A 17,684-nucleotide genomic window follows, 5' to 3' on the forward strand; every position below is an offset into this window, starting at 1 on the left:
ATAGTTGCGAAACATGGCAGTTTACTGTGAGGGAAGAATGCAGACTGAAAGTATTTGAGAATGAAATCCTGAGGCGAATGTTCGGACCCAAGACGAACAGGAATGGGGAATGGTGGAAACTTCATAACGAGGAACTGCATAATTTATACCGTTTACCAAACATTGTTAGGGGCATTAATTTCAGAAGGAACAGGTGGGCAGGTCATGTTGCCACAATGGAAGAAAGTGAGAACACTTTCAAAGTTGTAACTGGAAGTCAGATGAGAGGACAATTTTTCTCGCAGAAATAGGAATTCAAAGTAGAAACTGGATCCAATTGGCTGACAGAAGTCAGTGGGGAGCTTTTGTGAATATGCTATTGAACCCCCGCGCTCCATAGCTATATATATATGTAATACGCAGGAGCGGATTAAGAGCGAAGCCAATGGAGCCCAGGCTCCGGAGCCCCCAGACACAGCCCCCCCCCCCCAAAATCCCTCTCTTTAATACCAAAACATAGCAATCAACTTATTATATTATAGGCTTCAGAGTCATACGTATTTTTTCCTACTCGCTACGCTCACAGTATCGCTAGAGTTAAGTCTTCTTCCACCGGCGTCTTCACGATACTTATTTTGTGAGGGAGTGAGATATTTTGGGCCTTTATTACAAACCAAATTGTTAGCTTGTGGTGACAATTTCTTTGAACTATCTCTGTCATTACTTAGAGCAAATCTAGGAGGTTTTCCAAATCTCCTTAACAATAAAACGCTCCTATTCAAATCAATTTGGTCTCTCTGAAATACAGCATAGTTCTCGGTGTTTCGATAAGCTTATGAGGCTGTGGGAGGCAGCAAAGAAAATTTATGCGCTGGAATTATTCATTGGAATTATGTGCTGGAAAAGCCTTAATCAGTTCCTGGTAATACATATTCGCATTTGTATGAGTGCCGTTTAGGTACAGTACATTTATCCATCGCCCTCGTTTGTATACCAGTCCGAACCTATTAGCCCGAGCGCTGTTATAATAATTATAATTCCAATTTTCCCCCCTTCTCACTCTCGTTTCTTCCCTTCTAGGTCAAATATATAGGCCTATATAGTCTAATTAGTCTAATTATATATATAGTCTAATTAGTTTGAATGAGAAGTCCATTTATCAAATTTTATGTCTCTAACCTTCAGAGATTCCGAGATATAGACATTTCAAGATAATAATTGACACCCCTCTTTCTCCCTTTTCCTATCTAATTTCCAAAATATCTTCCTTACTGGCACCTTATATCACAAATCCTATGCCCTGCCCAAATTCTCATAAGCCTTTTTTTTTTTTTTTTTTGTATGTTGATAAACCAGTCACACTCACAACTCATATATAGTTAAGTAACAAAATGATCGAAGTGAGAACTATGGGTGTTATTTCCTTGTTCGAAGCAAAGGAAATTCTGATCACCTGGTAACACTGACGCTAAGCTGAGGAAGTTCAGTTGTTATGTGTACACGGATAATATAGTGTTTAGTAACTATGTGAAGTGAAATAGCTTAATCATTCCTGAATAAAACACCAATAGTATTTTTCAGGGAAAATGATCAAGAAGTTGTAGTGTAGAGTTAATTCGGAAAATAAAAGTCAAGACTTGAAAGATCAACATGTCGAATGAACTGTGGAGAGAGTGTGCAGCCTGGTTAACAAGATGTGAAGTGTTACGAGAGGATCACAAGGCGAACTGGCCCACTGCAAGTATTCAAGATCTTGCGTATACCTTACGAGATGGCGTATTGCTGTGCAATTTGTTAAATACTCTAGATCGCGGGTGCATCGATATGAGGGAGGTCAATCAAAAGCCTCAGATGGCCCAGGTACTTGTAGTTTTAGTTTCCTGCATGTTTATACTAATTAAAGAAACAAAAATATGAAGGTTCTAGAATACTGGCCCGCAATACAGGTGAAGGTGGGTTAGTAGCCAGGTTGGTTACTCTCTTAATCAGAGCTCAATACTCGACTCACTAATGCCGAGCGAGTGAGGAAAGGTTGGTAACCAGGTTGATTACTTTTTTATTACGGCTCAATGAGGATGCGGGCCAGCTTTCTAAAATATAATTTTTTAAAAAATCTATCGGTACCCTATGGAAGATCTGTACATCAGTGTACATATCACTTATTTGGATAAAGTTTAGATAAGACTGAGAATGTGGTTGCTGATAGAGCATCGTTACCTATACCGTGCAGGTTTACTTTTGGCACACCACTCGAAATAACTGTTGAAAGATAGTAATTCTTTCACTAATTTCCTTCTTATTCTCTACTAAACGATTTATGCTGGGAGACGTGAAAATATCTTACTTGGCATACATAAATTCACGGGGACCATTACAATTCTTTGCGTATAAATAAGGCGTCCGGATGTATGGCATAAAAACGTGCATAAAACAAACCAGCCAGTGCTAGATGGCCATTAAAAAGCACGAATGCTATCTATTCGAGTCAAAGCGGGGCGAAGTTGATGGTCCCGAGCGGGTGTTTGAGGGGAGCATGGACGTCAGCAACAGTGGGTGTACGCGCAGCGAAGGTAATGAAATCAAGTAGGTTTTACAAAGATGAGTTTCAGTGACACTTGTTATGGTTTCATACTAGTAGCGCTCCATTTGTAAACATAAAAATCATCTATAGACTGCCGGTGGAAAATAATATCTACTGTTTGCCCATTCGGCAGAGACCTCCAGTTGGCAGAGTGCCAAGGAGAGTCTATGTTAATGAAAGGAAAGAAGTGTAAAAGAAGAAGAGGAAGGAAGCCATTGGTTATTGGCGAGGGTGGTTTGTTTGAACAGTGTTACCAACCCGGCATCAAAACTATAGCTGATAAGATTTTATGAATAATAAAAAAATGAAATCTTAAATTTTACGTCCCACTGTTATGCCGGCTAGGCTAAAGGAGGCTAATGATGAGAAATGAATGAAATGGTGGGATGAAGAAAGTGAAAGGAAACGGGAGAACCCCGAGAAAATCCATGTAAGTATTTCTTCACGCCAGCACTGGTTGACGGTATTGGCTCTATCATATTAAAATATACACAAAACAACGCACGTACACACACACAACACACACGCGCAAGCATAAACACGAAACAGGTGAGAGAAAGAACTAGAAAAAACAGTAAACTGCACAAGCACAAACGTGTGTCTACTGTAGAGAAAGACAATAGATTATGTCCTCGCGCGAGTCTTTTGCGCAATCAACCGAATATGGAAGCCCGTAAAAACACAAAGCAGGTTGCATTTAAAATGCGCGCGCTCTATTCACTGCGTGACATCATCGCCTGACTATAAAGTACTGCTGATCTGGATCCAATTTATGTAGCTTGGCAACTATGTTTAAACTTCCAGCCTTCTTTCTCTCGCCCCCAGAGTCGCTCTCAGAGGAGAAAACGAACACTTGTTGTCTGTACCTACACATACCTATTTTTTGTAGTGGATTGTTCTACTTCTGTCATGCGCAGAAGTGTCGAGAGACCTAATGTCCGCGGGTAAACAGTAATACAGTGATATTTCATATGCTCTCATTTATTTTATCCGTCGTAAAGCACTTGTAATGATTTTACACTAGTAACCCCTCACTTCTAAACCTAAAATACTGGTGCTATACTTTGTATATAATTCCATCGCATGCAGAAATTTGTTCTTTATAAATAAGTCTTTTCATGGAAAGTATTGAATGTTAGGTGTAAATCGTGAAGTGAAATGAAGTTTTGAGTTTTACGTCCCACGATTATGCCGGCTAGGCTAAAGGAGACAGTGATGATGAGAGATGAATGAAATGGTGGTATGAAGAAAGTGGGAGGAAACGGGAGAACCCGAGGAAAGTTACGCACACGGTGTTTGTCCACCACAAAATTCACTTGGTTTGAGCAGGGTTTGAATTCGAGACCCCAAGCACTAGAGGTGAAACTCTACTACTGAGCCACCGCGGCCGTACGTGTAAATTTTCCAAAACGTGGTGTGCCAAAAGTAAACCAGCATAAAATATACTCCTCCTTTTCAGGAAACTCGACTCGTACTATCCTCAATAATTGTATTTTATGAGCGATGTTGCATTCCTCCATGTGTAGGACTTTCATTAAGATAGTAGTACGTACATGATGGGTGTATATATATATATTAGGGTGGTCCATAATTTTTGATTTCCGAATTTCTTTGGACTCACCCCCCTAAAATGGTTCCATATGGGACTGAATTAAGTCAGGAGAAAAGTTATCGTCATTGAATAATATTAAATGGTGCCCCACGCGACCTAAAATTTTGAATCCGATTACAGTGCGTAGTATATGGGAAAAATCTGGAGTAAACTCCTGTAATTCAGAAAGTGAATGCAGAGATACCTTGAATAAAAGAAATAAAGTATGAAACATACCTAATTTTGTATAGTACTGTTATAGCGGCCATCTTGAAATCCGCCACCTTGGATTCAGATCAAAATTTTCAAATAGGAAAAGGCTCATGTTGCATATCGTTTTCAGGTGGCGTTTTACCAGAAGCACAAATCTGGTACTATTTTAAAGATAGCTTTACTGGTGTAAGAATTATTACCTGTGAAAAGATTTCTCCTTTTCAGAGGTAATAATCCTTACACGACTAAAAGTAAAGATATGAATTTGGCGCGAAAAGAACGAAAGGGATATACATGGCTTTGAAAGGAAGAGGAACGCGAAAGAAAATGCACTTCTGAAAATGGTTTGTTTGAACTTTCTACACCAAAAGACATGGAGCAGTTCAAGCAATGAAGAGGAAAACCCAGTTGAGAATGTTAGAGAAAATGTAAATATGGATGCGTGTGTACCTGGACCCTCTAAGAGATGTGAAAGGTGAAAAACTAATTTTATTATTCAAAGACTAATTTTATTACTTTGCTGCTCGTGATCAATAAAAGGTCACTGTTAGAGCAGCAATACATATTCTGACAGCGGCGGCAGAAGCATTAGGCCATAATGTAGAGGAACTAGTAATAAATGGGTCTTTGATTCACCGATGCTGAGAGAAAATTCGTTGGGAAGTTGCACATAACCACAGAAAACAATTTCAGAGTGCATCAAGTGCGTTAGTTGTGCATTGGAACGGAAAACTACTGCCGAATTTGACTGGCAGAGAGACTGCAGACAGGTTATCAATAATTATAACAGGAGATGATCATGAGAGGCTAATTGGTGTTCCCATTTTGTCATCATCAAGAGAAGAACATGTTGCTTCTACTGTAGTACATTCGCTTGAAGAATGGAACTTGGTAAAGTTCGTGCAGGCAGTTTATTGTGACACTACTCCCTGCAATATGGATCATGTCAACGGTGCTTGCATTCCGCTAGAGCAGTAACTCAAAAATAACCTTCTATACGTTCCCTGTGGACACCACATTTATGAATTAGTTTTCAGATGTGTATTTGATATGTGTTGTGTTTCGTTTGCATCTGGACCGGACGTTCTCCTATTGAAGTGTTTTCAGAACGAGTGGTCTAAAATAGATTGCACTAACTTTATTCCAGGAATTGATTATGATGATGTAAGGAACAATATTTCTGATGTAAGAAATGAAGTATTGAATTTTGCTATCAAACTTGTAGAAGCAGAACACCACAGAGACGATTACAGGGAATTTTTGGAACTGACTGTCATATTCTTCGGTGACTTACCTCCTTGAGGAGTTTTCGTTCGTTTGCGTGGAGCAATTCACCATGTAAGGTGGATGGGAAAAGCAATCTATTATTTAAAAATATTTCTCTTTTGCCAACAATTTCGTTTAACGAATCAAATAGAAACGGGTCTTCGTAGAGTATGCATTTTCTGATTCGGTTATATGTTCAAGCTTGGCTTAAATGTGATCAAGCATCCTATTCACCATTACAAGACCCGCAGTTTTTGAACGGTTTATACAGTTATAGACAAATAGATGCTGAATTATGTGTAGTGGCTCCTTCTAAATTTTCACGCCAACTCTGGTACTTGACGAAGGGACACGTAGCATTGGGGTTTTTTGATGATGGAGTTACCATAATGGAAAAACAAAAAATGGTTGAAAAAAATTAAAACTGTAAGGGGAAACCGTGAAGCAGCAAAGATTTTTGACGCAAGAGGTGATACCATAAAAATTCTTGTGAAAAGAAAAATTAGTGATTTTGTTACAACAAACACACAAATTTTCTTCGATAAATTTAAAATACTCAAAGGGTTTCTTGAGTGTTATTCGATTTCATGGTCAAATAACAATGACTATCTTTAAAGAAAGACAATAGTTAAATTCATCCACGTAACAAACGGTGCAGCAGAAAGGGGAGTGTAACTAATAGAAGACTACAACAACGTTCTTACGAAAAATGAGGAGCAGAAACAGTTTCTTTTGCAGATAGTGAAGGCCCACAGACAATCTTTTTTTAGATGTGACAAAAGTGAACTATGTAGCAGATAAGATAACTTACCAAAAAGCTACTACATAAATGAGGGATATTTCAATTTCATCCAAGTTATATTTTTTCTTTTTCCTCATAATGGTCTATGAATCATCTTGATGGATTTGTAGTTCAAAGCGAAACAAGAATTAGTTTCAGTTTATGTAAAAGACTTGTAAAATTATTACAAATCTGTGTTCCATAACGACATTAAAATAACATTACATCGAAGTATTTTGTTTTTCACACGTAATATCTCTTACATGAATATAGGTAACTTGAAAATAATACCAGATTTGAACTTCTGGTAAAATATTACCTCAAAAAGATATGTCACATGACCCTCTTCCTATTTAAAAATTTTGACCTGAATTCAAGATGGCGGACTTCAAGATGACCGCCATGGTAATGCTATAGAAGATTAGGTTGGTCTCTTCCTCTAGTTCCATTATCCAAGATATCTTTCCATTCCCTTAAGTCGTTTCTAAATTACAAGAGTTTATTCCAGCTTTTCCCCATATACTATTTATTGTAAACGCAATCAAAACTAGGTCGTTTGGGGCACTATTTAAAATTATTCTAATTTTTCTCCTGGCTTAATTTGGTCCCATATGGAACCATTTTATGGGGTGAGTCGAAGGAAATTCTTAAATTTATTTTTTTTCCTTATAAATATGGACCACCCTAATATATATACAGATGGAGATCAGGAAAATGGAAACACCTGAACGAAATTGCAACTTACCAGGTTAATATGGCGTCGGGCCACCTTTCGCCTTCAGAACAGCCTTGATGCGACGTGGGATGGAGGCATAGAGGTCGTGAATGGTAGCAAGTGGAATTTTACACCATTCCTCGTGCAGGGCATCGGCCAGTTCTGTGAGAGAGGATGGAGGTGGAAATCGTCGCCGGAGTCGTGTTTCCAAGACGGACCACAGATGTTTAATTATGTTGAGATCTGGGGATTGGGTGGCCCAGGGGAGGAACTTCATCCAGATGTTCCTCAAACTACACTGCAACAACGCCAGCTGTGTGAATGGGTGCATTATCATCCTGGAAGATGGTTTCATTGTCCGGGAACAACATCCGGACCATAGGATGCAAGTGGTCTCCTAAAATTGCGACATGATCGTTGGCAGTGATTCGTCCGCTGTGACCACAGGACTCAATGAAAACCATGATAGGGCGGCCCACAGCATGACCGAGCCGCCGCCATGTTTCACAGTTGGGCGGAGACACTGCAGATCATACGCTTCTTTGAGCGTTCTCCACACATAAACACGGCCCGTGGTTGGGAATAGGGTGAAGGATGTCTCATCCGACCATATCACACGTTTCCAGTCCTCAACGGTCCAAGTTGCATGGACGCGGCACCATTTGCGGCGTGCGAAAGCGTTATGGTACCTGATGAGCGGTTTGGCCCGTGCAACACGACCCCGTAAGTTCATGTCATGTAATTCGCGGCGGACTTTGATTGTCAAAACAGGGTGGGGGAGGTGCTGATTGAGTTCCTCCGTCACTTGCTTTGATTGTCAAAACAGGGTGGGGGAGGTGCTGATTGAGTTCCTCCGTCACTTGCTCCGCAGTGGCACGACGGTTCTGCGTGACAATGCGCTTTAATACCCGTCGTGACCTGTCACTCATGATTTTCTTCCGCCCACTGTTCCGCTTCCCCGATGTGGTTTTCCCGTGTGTTATGTAGGCCGTCATCACCTTCGACAGTGTCCCACGCGACACACTTAACACAATAGCGACTGCCATCACACTCACTCCACATAACCGCGCACCAACAATTTGCCCTCTTTGAAAATCTGAAAGGTCTCCCATTTTACACTACCTCCGTCTGCTGCAGCCACTGGACACTGCTGTTCCACTGCGCCTGACGTAGTATGGAGACCGACCTAACACACCACCACCAGAGGACCGGCGCTGCGGGCGCCACGACACCATTGCCAACCCATACATCTGACGTTGCCAACTACAGGTGTTTCCATTTTTCTGATCACCATCTGTATATAACATTTCTGGACAAAATTCGATCTAGACCGCATTTAATATAATGTTATATACCTTTAACCCTGATGCTTATATGAGAACATGGTTTGTGCCTTATTCATATTGTCTTTATTGCAGAAACTTCAGAGGACATCCAAAGCATTACAATCTTTCTTTATAGATCTTAAAGTTACAGATTAAAATGCATAGTGAATATTTACAGATATGGATACAGAAAAGAAATATATATATATATAAAGATATAACTGTAATACATAATCTAATATATATAAATTCTCGATTGTAATTCCAATGCAATACAAAGAATAACGATTACAACACAATACAATAGATAACTACTCGTACTATGCATGTGTATTCATTTTTCTCATAGCTCTTCAATGTTATGTTATTTTTCACTTTAACTGCTTTGTAATTTCGTAAAACTCTTCTATATCATATATTGGATTATCTAATAAGAGTGATCTGAGTTTACTTTTAAAAGTACCTACTTCGGCATCTCTCAGTGCTTTCGGGAGAGAGTCGAAATTTTGCGGACGTGCCAATAAAATTCCTTTGTGTTTTGGTATAATTGTAATACACTGTTATTATATTATTTTTGTATCTTGTGTTATATGAATGATACCTGGAATGTTCAGGGAAGTTATCTCTGTTCTCTTTTACATACATTAAACATTGAAAAACAAAAATAGCAGGAAGAGTCATTATTTTGAGTAGCTTAAAGCTAGGTTTGCAGTGATTACGAGCAGCAAGACTACATAACAATCTGACAGCTTTCTTTTGCAGCTTTAAAAGCTTATAAGTGTTACTAGATCCACCCCAAAGAATAGCACCATATGGTAAAAAGCTGAGGATTTGGGCAAAGTAAACAATTCATAAGATTTTCAAACTAACGCAACTTCTTAATTTTCTCAACATGTATATACCCATTGTTACACTAGATGCCGTGATTTGAATGTGATTATACCAGTTTAATTTTGAATAAAGTTCAAATCCCAAAAATTTAACTTTAGAATCTTTTTCTGTGTAATCTAGATTGTTATATGTAACATTAAGATCTTGTATTTTACTCAGATTTAAACACAAAAGGTTTGTGTACACCAATCCTCAATTACAGTTGTTATATCTTGGGTTAATTGTTCTCTTTTATCAACTGATTTAGAACTTACACAGACTCCAAAGTCATCAGCGAAAAGATAGCCTTTAGCGGGAATAGTAGCTACTTTGGGAAGGTCGTTGATATAAATAAGGATTAAAATGGGAATCAGAACAGATCCCTGTGGTACCCAGAATCCACTTGCAAGTATTTGGAGTTCGAATTATGGAATTTACGTTTTGATATCTGTCTGATAAGTATGATTTAATAAGGTTTAACGCATCATTTTGAAAACCATAGTATTTTAATTTACGTAAAATAATCTTATGAGATACCGTATCGAACGCTTTTGACAAGTCATAAAATCTAACTTTAGTAAAATATTTACTTTCTAAGTTGTCTAAATGATCTTTAACTAAAGAAGTTATTACTTCTTCTAATGCCTAATTAGAAACATACCAATTATAAATATGCATGTATTCAGATTTCAGAATGTGTTCACGGCAGTGATTTGTAATACTGATATGTACAACTACTTCATCTACATCGCCTAATATATAATATACCCTACAACAGGTTCACCTCAGAAATCAGATTCATCTACTGTGATATGAGTTTCATCTTCCTTTCCTAGAATAAGCCTCAGATCTGCCCACCTCCCAATGTTGAAGACAACCAATGGCGTATTTAGGATTTTGTTTCGAGGGACTATGCCCAACACAGGCAATTGCCCACCTAAATTTGAGAATTAAATATATTTTAATTTATGCATAAATTGAAGTTATAATGGCAAGAATTGCAGACCGATAAATCCTATATAATATGGTACAAAAATTTAGGAGTGAATCTAACCCTTTATTCTATTCATACAAGAAAAAGGAAGCATCCTCTTGGACTCCTAATTTCCCGGGCTAATTATTCCCCCGTTTTGATTTTCTTTAATTCAAACATTTCCTTCTTTTAAAAATAACTAAACGATGTAATTTTTCCTTTGTTATAATAACTAAAGTTGCGTCATGTTGATATGCACGCAAGTTGGTGTGAAACACCAGTTTCGCTGATCAACTCCTCTTAGTTTTGTGTTACTGATCACGGCCCACTTCAAACACAACTGACAACGGTCGATAAAGTATGATAGGCGAAACGAAAACAGTAACATCAAGGAAAAGAAACAAAAGTAGAAAGGACGAAAGAAAGAACAAAAGAACGCAGTTCTCACATGGAATGAAATTTGACAAATACAGTATAATTTCTAAACAAAGAGCATAAGAAAATGGAAAATTAATGACATTCTTAGAAATCTTAAGAAGGATTATTGTTGTACGTGGAATGCGAAAAACTAACAAATTTATTTCGGAGGGACCTTGAGCCCGATAGCCCCCTAAATACGCCACTGAAGACAATTCTGCTCCGCTGATCCTCCACAACATTGTTTTTCAACTTCATAACTATTTTGAGCATCACTTATATATATATATATATATATATATATATATATATATATATATATATATATATATATATATATATCAGTGTTGGGCAAATTTCAATTGAATTAACAATTAATCTGTAAATTTAATTGTTAATTGCAATTAACAATTGAAATAAGTAATTATTAATTGTTAATTGCAATTAACAATTGAAATAAGTAATTATTAATTGTTAATTGCAGTTGGCCATTAATAAAGGAAAATCAATTGCAATTGATCAATCGATTGAAAGTCAATTGCAATTGAAATTAATTGGCAATTGATTTTCACTGATTAATTTTCAACACTGTAGTTCAGAGAGGGCGTGGGGCAATGAAAACTTTAGCCACGACCAATTGACTCACCACCCGTCGTGACCCACGACCCACCGCCCACCATAAACCACTCTTACCCACTGTGACCCACAGACCCACCAAAACCCATTGTTATCAACTCTGACCCATGATTCACGCCCTCTTCTCTACTGACTAAAGAGTTTAAACTTGTAATAAAACAAGCCTATAAAATTATCACTCATCGGAGTTTGAATTTCTAGATCAATCGTTCAAGCACCGCACTAATACAATAACGGCGGATCTGACCTTTCTAATATAAATAAAATAGAGTTTGTTCGTGTGTCTGTCTACCTTTGTGCGGCCTGTGGACGAGACGAGTGGACCGAAACTTTTCAAACTTTGGTCACGGGTAGCTTGGTCTAGGCCCCAGACGAAGACGAAGAGGGTTTTTTTTTTTAATTTCTTACTAGGGGGTCTCCAGGGGACGTTTACTGGGACCGGCCTGGGAACCAGAAAAGTCGACCGAGAGTTACCAAATTTTGGTCAAAGATACCTTGGTCCAGGTCCCACACCAAGGCAAAGCGTTTTCGACAAAATTCGAACCAGGGGGTCTCAGGGGGGCGTTTACCGGGACATGTAAAAGTAGTAGAAAATGAACGATATCAGTGTCGATTTCATAGGCGGGCCGTGGGTTAACAAGGGGGAGTATACCGAAACGTAAAAGTAATCCAAAATGACCGATATTAGTGTCAAATCCATAGTTTTCGCGGTTGCTGATATCAATGGCGACACTACCATTAGCGATGACTTTCAAATTCATCCACCGTTGTATGCGGGCCTTGGGTCACCAGAAGGGGGGAATTCCGAGACATGTAAAAATAATCGAAAATGACCGATATTAATGTCAAATCCATAATTTTCGGGATAACTGAGCTCAATGGTGAAACTCAAGACCGCGTTTACTTTCATATTTAGCCCCCATCAGCTAAGAAAGGGGGGCATTATAAAGGGGATCACGAGACATGTAAAAATAATCCACAATGACCGATGTCAAATCCGTAGTTTTCGCGGTGGCTGAGATAAATGGTGATACTTTCATTAGCGATGATTTTCAAATTTAGCCACCATTGTATGCGGGCCGGAAGTCACCGGGGGTGGGGAATTGCAAGACATGTAAAAATAATGGAAAGTGACCGATATTAGTGTCAAATCCATAGTTTTCGCTGTCGCTGAGATGAATGGTGATACTTCCACAGGCGTTGACTTCCAAATACAGCCCCCAAAAACTGTGGGCCAGAGGCATTGTTTTTTCAAAATTGGAACCAGAGGATTATAGGGACTTTTACCGGCATATGTAAAAAGTAGTAGAAAATGTCAGATGTTAGTGTCACATTCATAGTTTTCGCGGTATTGGTTGGGGGTTGGTGTGGGCCAGAGGAGATTTTTCACAATACGAACCAAGGGGGTCTGATGGGGGGGGGGTTCACCGGGACATGTAAAAGTAGTAGAATTTGTGTCGAATCCATATTTATTGGGGTTGCTCAGACGTATAGTGACACCCCCGATAGTGTTTACATTGAAATTCATCCCCCATCGGCCTTCCCAATGAAAACACATGTACGTTGTTGGATATATATTCACACAAAATATATCCAATTTTAGAAATGTTTCTTAATTGTTCTCCCGTTGTTCAGTTTGTTTACATTGATATTTTATCTGATCCGTGCGAAGAACGGGCATAACAGCTAGTACGAAATGGTAAAGTGTTTGTTATAGAACAAATTACAATGAATTCAATTATATAGATAATAATTATAATTAATAATTATTTCCTTGTTGAATTATAGATACTTTTCAGTGGAAAATTGAATAAAATTTAAAAGTCTCAACTCAACGTAAAGTAGATCAACGTAAAGGAAAAATGTATAAAATTTTCCATATAATTAAGCTTACAAACTTAAATGGAAATTTAGCTTAATTACATGGAAATTTTTTGTGTTGTTTTGTGCGTCTATTTCCTCGTTTTCTGCGTCACCGGAAATGGGTCAATGTTATCCTACAAATATGACGGAACAAGTTAATGCTCTTTCGTCAGGAACGATTTCAAGGTCGTTTCCTTCACATCGTCTTGTGCGTGTTTCTACCGTTTAGTAAGCCTATTTCCACGTTTTGTGAATCAATGGTAGTGGGTCAAAATGGGCATTCAATATGGGAAGAAAAATGATCCACTCTTCCACCAGTATCGAATTTCAAGGTCGCTTTTTCTCATTGTTTAGTACGTGTTTTTACCATTTCTGCGCATATTTTCACGTTTTGTAGGCCAACGAAAGTGGTTCAAAGGCGACCTACAAACATGGCAGAAAAACATATTCATTCCACTTTCAAGGTCCATTTTGACCCTCTCCTACTGATGCACAAAGCGACACAAATCATGCATAAAAAATGTGAAGGAAACGACCTCGACATTCGATGGTGACGGAGCATTAAGTTATTCCGCTATACTTGTAGGCCATTTTGACCATTTTCGTTGTCGCACTAAAGTGGAAATAGGAGCACAAAACAGTACAAAGCAGGCACTATACGATGCGAAAAAAACGACCTCCAAATTCGATAGTGGCGGAACAATGGCTCTATTTCCTCACACATTGATGGACCATTTTGACGCATTTCTGGTGATGCTCAAAACGTGAAAGTAGGCGAACAGAACGGTACAAAATACACACTAAACGATGCGAAAGAACCAACCCCGAAATTCGATAGTGGCGGAACAGTGAGCCATTTAACTCCCACTTTAAAGCCCCGTTTAACTCACCTCGGGTGATGCACAAGACGAGAAATAGGTGCAAAAAACTTTTTAAAAAAGGCACTAAACGATGCGAAAGTAACGATCTAGAAATTCGATAGTGTCGGATCAGTGGGTCATTTTCGTCACACCTTGGAGGCTTATCTTGACACACTTGGTGACGAACAAAACGTGGAAATAGGGGCATAAAACGTAACAAAACAGGCACTAGTCAATGCGAAAGGAAGGACCTCGAAATTCGGTAGTGGCGGAGGAGTGAGTCATTTTCGTTACACTTTGGAGGCCCATTTTGACACACTTCTGGTGACGCGCAAAACGTGGAAATAAGGGCGAAACGGCACGAAACATTCACTAGTCGATGCGAAAGGAAGGACCACAAAATTCGATAGTGACGGAGAAGTGGGTCATTTTCGTCACACTTTGGAAGCCCATTTTGACACACTTCTGGTGACGCACAAAACGTACAAAACAGGCACTAAACGATGCGAAAGGACCGACCCCGAAATTCGATAGTGGCGGAACAGTGAGCCTTTTAACTCCCACTTTAAAGGCCTGTTTATCTCACTTCCGGTGACGCACAAGACGAGGAAGTAGGTACACAAAACTTTTTAAAAAAATAGGCACTAAACGATGCGAAAGAAACGACCTAGAAATTCGATAGTGTCGGAACAATGGGTCATTTTGGTCACACTTTGGAGGCCCATTTTGACACACTTCTGGTGACGCGCAAAACGTGGAAATAAGGGCACGAAACGCACGAAACATTCACTAGTCGATGCGAAAGGAAGGACCACGAAATTTGGTAGTGGCGGAGCAGTGGGTCATTTTCGTTCCACATTCGAGGCCCATTTTGACCGTCTTCCAGGGACGCACAAAACGTTGAAATACGCGCACAAAAGGGTACGCGATATGAAATTAACGACCTCGAAATTCGATAGTGGCGGAACAGTGGGTCATTTTCGTCCCATCTTGGAAGCCCATTTTGACCCACTTCCGGTGACGCACAAAACGTAGAAATGGGGGCACGAAACAGCACAAAAATTCAGTAACCGATGCAAAAGGAAGGACCTCGAAATTCGGTAGTGGCGGAGCAGTGGGTCATTTTCGTCCCACATTCGAGGCCCATTTTGACCGTCTTCCAGTGACGCACAAAACGTCGAAATAGGCGCACAAAGGGGTACGCGATGTGAACTTAACGACCTCGAAATTCGATAGTAGCGGAACTCTTGGTCATTTTCGTCCCATCTTGGAAGCCCATTTTGACCCACTTCCGGTGACGCACAAAACGTGGAAATACGGGCACGAAACATTCACTAGTCGATGCGAAAGGAAGAACCTCAAAATTTGGTAGTGGCGGAGCAGTGGGTCAATTTCGTCCCACCTTTGAGGCCCATTTTGACCGTCTTCTAGTGACACACAAAACGTCGAAATAGACGCACAAAAGGGTACGCGATGTGAAATTAACGACCTCGAGATTCAATAGTGGCGGAACTCTTGGTCATTTTCGTCCCACCTTGGGGACTCATTTTAACTCACTTCCCATGACGCACAAAACGGAAGTAGACGCACAAAATGGCACAAAACGATGTGAAGGAAACGACCTCGAAATTCATTGGTGGCGGAAGAGCAATAATTTGTTCCGCCATATTTTAGGCCCATTTTGACCCACTTCCGGTGATGCACAAAATGTGGGAATAGGCGCACAAAGCGACACAAAACACGCACAAAAGATGCAAAACAAAGTACCTCGAAATTCGTTGGTGGTGGAACAAGTTAATGATGCCATGAGCACCAATATAAGTATATACTGTAGTTCTTGCCAGGGCGCGGTGGGTCAGTGGTAGAGCGTTCACCTCCGGTGCTTGAGGTCCCTGGTTCGATCCCAGCTCGCGCAGTTTGGACTTTGTGGTGGACAAACACCGTGCTCGTGGATTTTCTCGGGGTTCTCCCGTTTCCTCCCACTTTCTTCATTTGATTGATTTCTCATCATCACCGTCTCCTTTAGCCTAACCGGCATAATCGTGGGACGTAAAACTAAAGATTTCATATCATTTTTTGTAGTTCTTACCATCAAGGCTGAGAACTGCACGGTCCAATTTTTTAGCCAAAGTAGAAGCCTAACCGGAATAGTGATATCAACCGGCCCGGCTCGGTTCAACTTAGCGTACAGCTTGAGCTCGCTTGGTTGGGATTACCCATCGACTGGGCTCAATTGAGCCAATTGCTTGAACCGGCTCGGTAAAGACGAGTTATCGACTCGGCTCGATTGGAGCCAATGGCTCGAACCAGCTCCGTTGAAACGAGTCCATAGGCTGAGTTCGAGTCAGCTTAACTGAGCCAATAGCTCGAACCGGCTCGGTTGGGGTAAGCAATCAGCTCTGTTCGGTTCGGCTCGTGTGATCCATCGACTCGAGCTGGCTCGGTTGGATGAGCTGTTGGCTCGGCTCACTTCTCGGTTCGGCTCGATAAGTGAATGAGCTGTGAGCGAGCCACTTGAGTCGTTGACAACCCTAAACCCGGGTCGAGCAGTTTTAAACATGTTTAACTGGAGTCCCATAACTTCTAACAATTTTTGGCTCGAGCCCGAATACTTGCTCCTCCTCTATTCAAACCAAGAACCTCGTGACCGATGTCCTTGCCTCCTGAAGATTTCTTGACTACCGAGATCGACAGTCAACTAATTTTTAGTATTCCGATACAAACCGCCTATATTCCATGTTTATACAGGTACAAGGTGTTATAATAATAATTAGTTATAGTAGTAGTAGTAGTATCATTGATAATTATATTGTCTATGTAGGATACTTGAAGATAGTAGTACTTGGAACTACACAAAGGATTTAGCTCGAATTGGCTCGACTCGACTGGAAACTCGATCCGAATTCGAGTCGAGTTGGGGGAAATTTTTCGAGCCGAGGTCTCGAGTCGAACACCAAAGATTTCTGCTTCGAGTCGAGTCTTAAAGAAAACTTGCTCGTGCTCATTCCTATTGTATGCATGACGGGCATATAGAGTTCTTTCGAGGGGGATAGAACCATAAACATAATATATTTAAAAAATACTTAGTTTCACGGCTTTCTTCCCAGGGGGGAAAGGGATGGGAGGTATCCAGCATTTCTTATAAGTACCTTATTTGAAATATGTAAGACAGTAACAAGTGGACAATACAATATACACACATCATCTTATCTTCAGTTTTAATTGCTGATTTCAAATGCGATTAACAATTACAAGTTTCAATTGTCAATTGCAATTAACAATTGAATGTTCCAAATGCACCCTTTGCAATTGACAATTAACAATTGACGAAAATTTAATTGCAAATTTTATGATTGAATTCAATTGCAACTAAAATCAATTGCAATTGATTTCAATTGATTTTGCCCAACACTGATATATATATATATATATATATATATATATATATATATATATATATATATATGGGAACGGTCTTACCGCCCCCCCCCCCAATGTTGAAGACATATTTGCGCCGATGGATACTCGGCGGGAGAGCATTAAAAACTTGAACACATTACAGATATTTGGATTATAGTTACTCTTAAGTTGTCAACTACCATCTCGTATAGCCT

General features: G+C 39.7%; 1 protein-coding gene across 1 annotated transcript in view; it reads left to right on the forward strand.

Moving 5' to 3' along the window:
* Positions 1–1,436: 1,436 nt before the first annotated feature.
* The window catches only part of Vav (Vav guanine nucleotide exchange factor), a 112,925-nt gene continuing 96,677 nt past the window's right edge, over positions 1,437–17,684 (forward strand). Inside the window, exon 1 of the mRNA XM_081764701.1 lies at positions 1,437–1,839. Within this exon, the coding sequence (XP_081620827.1) occupies positions 1,630–1,839 (210 nt within the window). The 5' untranslated portion in view covers positions 1,437–1,629. The remainder of the gene's footprint in view (positions 1,840–17,684) is intronic.

This window comes from Thermobia domestica, chromosome 7 (genome assembly GCF_964235325.1).
Source record: "Thermobia domestica chromosome 7, izTheDome1.hap1.1, whole genome shotgun sequence".
NCBI lineage: Eukaryota > Metazoa > Arthropoda > Insecta > Zygentoma > Lepismatidae > Thermobia > Thermobia domestica.